The 7,484-nt window shown below is 41.5% G+C and overlaps 1 protein-coding gene across 1 annotated transcript; it reads right to left on the reverse strand.

The window, feature by feature from the left end:
- Positions 1-1,340: 1,340 nt before the first annotated feature.
- LOC113896535 (histone H3.1) lies at positions 1,341-1,751 on the reverse strand. The gene has a single exon (XM_027548784.1). It carries the CDS (start codon positions 1,749-1,751, stop codon positions 1,341-1,343), a length of 411 nt encoding a protein of 136 aa, XP_027404585.1.
- Between the last annotated feature and the right edge of the window lie 5,733 nt (positions 1,752-7,484).

Genomic DNA, 7,484 nt, shown 5'->3' on the forward strand with positions numbered 1-7,484 from the left:
GGAGGTTGCGTTCAATCACCGACAACCAATGACTCAAATCAACCGTGCCTGTGTAATGAGGCTTCCATGACAATCCCTGTAGGACTGGAGTTTCCAGGTTGGTTAGCAAGAACTCATACACATGCCTGGAGGGTGGTGCAACCACAACTCCACGGGAGCAGAAGATCCTGCATTTGGGACCCAGGTACATTATCTCGTATCTATTTATAGCCTTTAATTTTGTATAATTAAACCAGAAATCTAGTAAGTAAAAAAATCAACATTGGTTATTTCTCTCTGCCACCCAAGGGTGGACTTTGACTTTGAGGATCAATTGTTACTCTTGCTCTAGTAGATAGCTACATATACGCTTCATCATTTCAATCATACACATTGTAAAAGTGTAGCCCAAACAAGTATAGTAGGGAATGGATTTTATGCCTTACCCCCTTAATGCAGAGGAGTTTGCACGACCAGCAAATCTAGCAGGCTTTTAATCAACTTCATAAAGCCTCAGTGGAGAAACTTCGAAGCATCACCAATGAAAAATTCTTTTCCCCCTAAAATCCATGCTCCCATCATCTCCACAGAGCTCCACTACTAAAAGTATGGTTAACCACCCTGTGTTTCCTCAGCAAGTTCACTCAGTGGGGATGGAAAACTCATTACCACGTGCTGCCAAGTTACCAGCTGTTCCTCAGTCGTGTCCGACTCTTTGCAACCCCATGGTCTGCAGAACGCTACGCTTCCCAGTCCAACTCCCCAAGCTTGCTCAAACTCATGACTCCGTGACGCCATGCCACCATCTCATTTGCTGTTGTCCCCTTCTCCTGCCCTCGATCTTTCCCTGTTACCAAGGTCTTTGCTAGAGTCAGTTCTTTGCATCAGGTGGTGAAAGTACTTGTTAACTTCCATAACAAAGCTCTCTCCTTAAAGAGTAATACTTGGTACTAACCCATGATTTCACTGAGGCTTCCCTGATAGCTCAGATGGTCAGGAAGCTGCCTGCACTGCAGGAAACCTGGGTTCAATCCGAGTGTCACTAAAGATCCTCTGGAGAGAAAAATAGCAACCCACTCCAGTACCCTTGCCTGGAGAATTCCACGGACAGAGGAGCCTGGCATCGCAGAGTACGACACGACTGAGCGACGAACACGACTGAGCGACGAACACACACACACACACACACACACACACACACACACACACACACACCGTAAGAAGCCGTATAGATGCTTAATAATCAGGCCTTAAACTCAAAAGGAGCTAACTCGCCTGTGTACAGCACTTTTTTTGAGCAGCTAGTGGCTCTGAAAAGAGCCTTTGGGGTCAAAGATCAGCAGTCACGTACGCAAAAGAATCTAGGCACGTTCTCCACGAATTCGCCGTGCCAGCTGAATATCCTTAGGCATGATGGTGACACGCTTAGCATGGATGGCACACAGATTGGTGTCTTCAAAAAGGCCGACTAGATACGCCTCACATGCCTCCTGGAGTGCCATCACGGCGGAACTCTGAAAGCGCAGATCGGATTTGAAATCCTGCGCAATTTCCCGCACCAGGCGCTGAAACGGCAGCTTCCGAATCAGAAGTTCAGTAGACTTCTGGAAGCGGCGGATCTCGCGCAGTGCTACAGTTCCAGGCCGATAGCGATGTGGCTTCTTCATGCCACCGGTGGCTGGAGCGCTCTTTCGAGCAACTTTGGTAGCTAGCTGCTTACGAGGCGCTTTGCCGCCGGTGGACTTGCGGGCAGTCTGCTTCGTTCGGGCCATGCCGCTGCTGCGTCTGTCGCCTAGATGACAGTTGCTATTATAATCTCCGTCCCTCGCCAACGTGCGTAAGTGCGAAGTCTGCCCTCTTTTATAGAGGGTGTAGCCTTCCCATTGGCCAATTGCTGGGTGGCGTAAGGACAGGCTAAGCTCTGATTGGTCCATGGAGGCATACTGCATGGGCGCCTGCCCCTTATTTTCGCGATGTGAGGACTTGGCCTCACAGGCTGGCGTTTTGGAGCTCGCAGGGTTGCTCGAAAACCAAGTGGGTCTGGGTTGGATGGGGGTGGGCATCATGTCTGGGTTCAGGTGGACGTCATTGTGTGTGTTACATTTCCCTGTACAGCTTTCTTGTTTTTCCTCAGCATTCTCTTCCTCCTCTATGGGCTGAGGGAAGAAAGTTCTAGAAGCTTACACTCTATTTGGCCTGTAGGTGGTGTAGGATTCCCTCAATCGTTGTGCCCTGCAGTGAACCATCTTCGCCAAATGACTCTGATGACACTCAAGATGCGGGTGGGGAGGTGGGGGTGGGGGTGGGGTGCGAAGTGGGAGAAGCAAAAATAAGAAATATGAAGTAGAGGACCGAAGGGAGGACCTCTGGCAGGAAACTGCCCCCCAAGACATACCCTATTCCCTGATTGGCCTTGGGCACATGCTATTTGCATTCCTTTCCCTGATTGGTGGCAGGTAGAAGCCCTATTTTGCATAAAGCTGAACCAAAGGAGGAGTCAGCACGTATATAAAGGAAAAATCAAGTGCGCTCTAGACTTTTCTAGGGTTGTGGTTCTCTCTCCTGTCATGACAGTTTGTTATGTTACATTTTTAATAGTTGTGCTTGCTTGAGTTCTTACTGGACCATAACTAGTTTGGTGTTTCAAACTCTTGCTATACCAGAGGAAAGCTGAGATAATCCTGCGTGCTTGAGCTGTAGTTAATTTGGTGTTTCAAATCTCTTATGTTGAGAACCTGCTGAGAGAAATAAACCAGCCTGACAGTTCTGAACAAGGTGCTTATCTGCTCAGCTTTGGTTCAGTATCCTATTTCCGGGCCGTAACCTGGGAACTGGCTGGGCTCAGGGTGAAGCTTTCCCTGACCTACTGTCCTATTGACTGCCCTGACATTCCACTTCCCCATTCCCAGTTCTTCCTAGTCTTGCTCACTTCTCATTACAAAAGATCTTTCAGTATCTAAATCTGTGAGAGGCTTATAGACCTTAAGGACATATCTGAAGGGGACCAGAATGTGCCATCCCCAAATACTATGCTACTTGAGCGAAAAGATTGTCTTAAACTAGACACTTGAAAAACAGCTGATGCGAGAGCATTCTGAGGTCTCCTTTTTCTTAATGAAAACGGGAGTTAAAACTCCCTCGTGAAAGATGCCTGCCCTATGCAAGAAGAAACAGTTTTGTCATCAAGGATGAAATATTAAGACCAAAGAGGATTCTGCACAAACTGACCTTATTAAGGTAATTCCTGTCGTCTTGTAGCCTCCCAGGTATATTTTAGTCATTTTTCCATAATTGCCTTTGTTCCATCTAACACAAAAGCATTTAGGTTTTGTCTCTGGGTATTCATTTCCTTATGAGGGCTCCTGAGTCATGCTGGAACTTTCATGCTTTGCTTTTATTAATTCATCTTCTGTTAACAGAGCCCTAGCTAAGAACTAAGATGGGTATAAGAAATAATTTTCCTTTCCTATTGCAATAGCCCTTTCCCCTCCCTTGCAAACATCTTTTCAAATGAAAATCTCTGCTTACTATATCTGGATTTTTCATTTGACAGATTGTTGCACAAAGTCCTGCCACCCTCAAGTCAGGTGTGATTGGCCAGGAGAGAGGCAGAAGGACCAGAGGGACCATCCTAAGCAAGCCCTGTTGTGCATGATGTGGGTCTGACTAGGGACAGACTCTTCATCTGACTGGAACACATTGGTTAATCTCCTCAAAGCCACCACTCATTCAGAATAGGCAGTGTCAGAATCTCTGCATGTTCCCAAGGTTAAAGGGTATGATGATGGATGGATAGATGATGGTAGTTTGGTAAAGCTCAAGACTATTTAAAAATATTTTTAATGCATAAAGTGGAATGCCTCAGAATGTTTTTAAATATGTAAAAAATTTTTTAAATACAAAGAATCAATTATGTTGAAGTTACCAAAATATATACAAGCTATCAAAATATAAATTTGTCACATCATTATAAATGTGTATTTTTATCAATGATTAAACAACTTCTAGTTGGAGAAGACTTACAACTACTGTCATTTCAAAGTAGTTATGAACATTAAAGATATTTAGAGATCTCTGTCATGACTGTACTGTGACATGATTCCATACCCTATCCTCTATCTAGCATACCAATTTTAAGGTGATTTTCCTAGAGTTTGAAATATAGGTTCATAGCCAATCTCAGTCCACTTTCAAATGACACTTTCATTTCACGGGTTAGCGCAGGTAACATAAATACGAATAACAGAATATTACCATTTCCTCCCTTCCATCCCTAACATTGCTGTCATTATCATCCAATCTATTGTTGCCATTACTATTTGAACAGTTATCAGTTATTAAGAATAGATAAATAATTTTTTTGAGCTGGGTCAAAAAGAATCTTGCTGTGACATATGTCAGAGTATACTGTCAATGTTTTCTCTGAGAGCTTTATAGTTTCTGGCCTTACATTTTAATCTTTAATCCATTTTGAGTTTATTTTTGTGTATGATGTTAGACAGTATTCTATTTTCATTGTTTTACATGTAGCTGTCCAGTTTTCCCAGCACCACTTCTTGAAGAGGCTATCTTTTCTCCATTGTATATTCTTGCCTCCTTTGTCAAAGATAAGATAGGTGCTTGGGTTTATCTCTGGTCTATTTTGTTCCATTGCTCTTCATTTTTAGTTTTGCAGCAATACCATACTGTCTTAATGACTGTAGCTTTGTTATAAGCTGAAGTCAGGAAGGTTGATTCCTCCAGCTCCATTCTTTTTTTCAAGATGGCTTTGTCTATTTGGGGTCTTTTATTTTCTCCTTCACTTTTTTTTTTAAAAATTTTATTTTATTTTTAAACTTTACAATATTGTATTAGTTTTGCCAAATATCGAAATGAATCCGCCACAGGTATACCCGCGTTCCCCATCCTGAACCCTCCTCCCTCCTCCCTCCCCTACCCTCCCTCTGGGTCGTCCCAGTGCACCAGCCCCAAGCATCCAGTACCGTGCATCGAACCTGGACTGGCGACTCATTTCATACATGATATTGTACATGTTTCAGTGCTATTCTCCCAAATCTCCCCACCCTCTCCCTCTCCCACAGAGTCCATAAGACTGATCTATACATCGGTGTCTCTTTTGCAGCCTCGTACACAGGGTTATTGTTACCATCTTTCTAAATTCCATATATATGCGTTAGTATACTGTATTGGTGTTTTTCTTTCTGGCTGACTTCACTCTGTATAATAGGTTCCAGTTTCATCCACCTCATTAGAACTGATTCAAGTGTATTCTTTTTAATGGCTGAGTAATACTCCATTGTGTATATGTACCACAGCTTTCTTATCCATTCATCTGTTGATGGGCATCTAGGTTGCTTCCATGTCCTGGCTATTATAAACAGTGCTGCAATGAACATTGGGGTACACGTGTCTCTTTCCCTTCTGGTTTCCTCAGTGTGTATGCCCAGCAGTGGGATTGCTGGATCATAAGGCAGTTCTATTTCCAGTTTTTTAAGGAATCTCCACACTGTTCTCCATAGTGGCTGTACTAGTTTGCATTCCCACCAACAGTGTAAGAGAGTTCCCTTTTCTCCACACCCTCTCCAGCATTTATTGCTTGTAGACTTTTGGATTGCAGCCATTCTGACTGGCGTGAAATGGTACCCCATAGTGGTTTTGATTTGCATTTCTCTGATAACAAGTGATGTTGAGCATCTTTTCATGTGTTTGTTGGCCATCTGTATGTCTTCTTTGGAGAAATGTCTATTTAGTTCTTTGGCCCATTTTTTGATTGGGTCATTTATTTTTCTGGAGTTGAGTGTAGGAGTTGCTTGTATATTTTTGAGATTAGTTGTTTGTCCATTGCTTCATTTGCTATTATTTTCTCCCATTCTGAAGGCTGCCTTTTCACCTTGCTAATAGTTTCCTTTGTTGTGCAGAAGCTTTTAAGTTTAATTAGGTCCCATTTGTTTATTTTTGCTTTTATTTCCAATATTCTGGGAGGTGGGTCATAGAAGATCCTGCTGTGATATATGTTGGAGAGTGTTTTGCCTATGTTCTCCTCTAGAAGTTTTATAGTTTCTGGTCTTATGTTTAGATCTTTAATCCATTTTGAGTTTATTTTTGTGTAAGGTGTTAGAAAGTGTTCTAGTTTCATTCTTTTACAAGTGGTTGACCAGTTTTCCCAGCACCACTTGTTAAAGAGATTGTCTTTAATCCATTGTATATTCTTGCCTCCTTTGTCAAATATAAGGTGTCCATAGGTGCGTGGATTTATCTCTGGGCTTTCTATTTTGTTCCATTGATCAATATTTCTGTCTTTGTGCCAGTACCATACTGTCTTGATAACTGTGGCTTTGTAATAGAGCCTGAAGTCAGGTAGGTTGATTCCTCCAGTTCCATTCTTCTTTCTCAAGATAGCTTTGGCTATTCGAGGTTCTTTGTATTTCCATACAAATTGTGAAATTATTTGTTCTCTGTGAAGAATACCGCTGGTAGCTTGATAGGGATTGCATTGAATCTATAAATTGCTTTGGGTAGTATACTCATTTTCACTACATTGATTCTTCCAATCCATGAACATGGTATATTTCTCCATCTATTAGTGTCCTCTTTGATTTCTTTCACCAGTGTTTTATAGTTTTCTATATATAGGTCTTTAGTTTCTTTAGGTAGATATATTCCTAAGTATTTTATTCTTTCCGTTGCAATGGTGAATGGAATTGTTTCCTTAATTTCTCTTTCAGTTTTCTCATTATTAGTGTATAGGAATGCAAGGGATTTTTGTGTGTTGATTTTATATCCTGCAACTTTACTATAATCATTGATTAGTTCTAGTAATTTTCTGGTGGAGTCTTTAGGGTTTTCTATGTAAAGGATCATGTCATCTGCAAACAGTGAGAGTTTTACTTCTTCTTTTCCAATTTGGATTCCTTTTATTTCTTTTTCTGCTCTGATTGCTGTGGCCAAAACTTCCAAAACTATGTTGAATAGTAATGGTGAAAGTGGGCACCCTTGTCTTGTTCCTGACCTTAGAGGAAATGCTTTCAATTTTTCACCATTGAGGATAATGTTTGCTGTGGGTTTGTCATATATAGCTTTTATTATGTTGAGGTATGTTCCTTCTATTCCTGCTTTCTGGAGAGTTCTTATCATAAATGGGTGTTGAATTTTGTCAAAGGCTTTCTCTGCATCTATTGAGAGAATCATATGGTTTTTGTTTTTCAATTTGTTAATGTGGTGTATAACATTGATTGATTTGTGGATATTGAAGAATCCTTGCATCCCTGGGATAAAGCCCACTTGGTCATGGTGTATGATCTTTTTAATGTGTTGTTGGATTCTGATTGCTAGAATTTTGTTAAGGATTTTTGCATCTATGTTCATCAGTGATATTGGCCTGTAGTTTTCTTTTTTTGTGGGATCTTTGTCAGGTTTTGGTATTAGGGTGATGGTGGCCTCATAGAATGAGTTTGGAAGTTTACCTTCCTCTGCAATTTTCTGGAAGAGTTTGAGCAGGATAGGTG

This window comes from Bos indicus x Bos taurus, chromosome 7, assembly GCF_003369695.1.
Source record: "Bos indicus x Bos taurus breed Angus x Brahman F1 hybrid chromosome 7, Bos_hybrid_MaternalHap_v2.0, whole genome shotgun sequence".
Taxonomy (NCBI): Eukaryota; Metazoa; Chordata; class Mammalia; order Artiodactyla; family Bovidae; genus Bos; species Bos indicus x Bos taurus.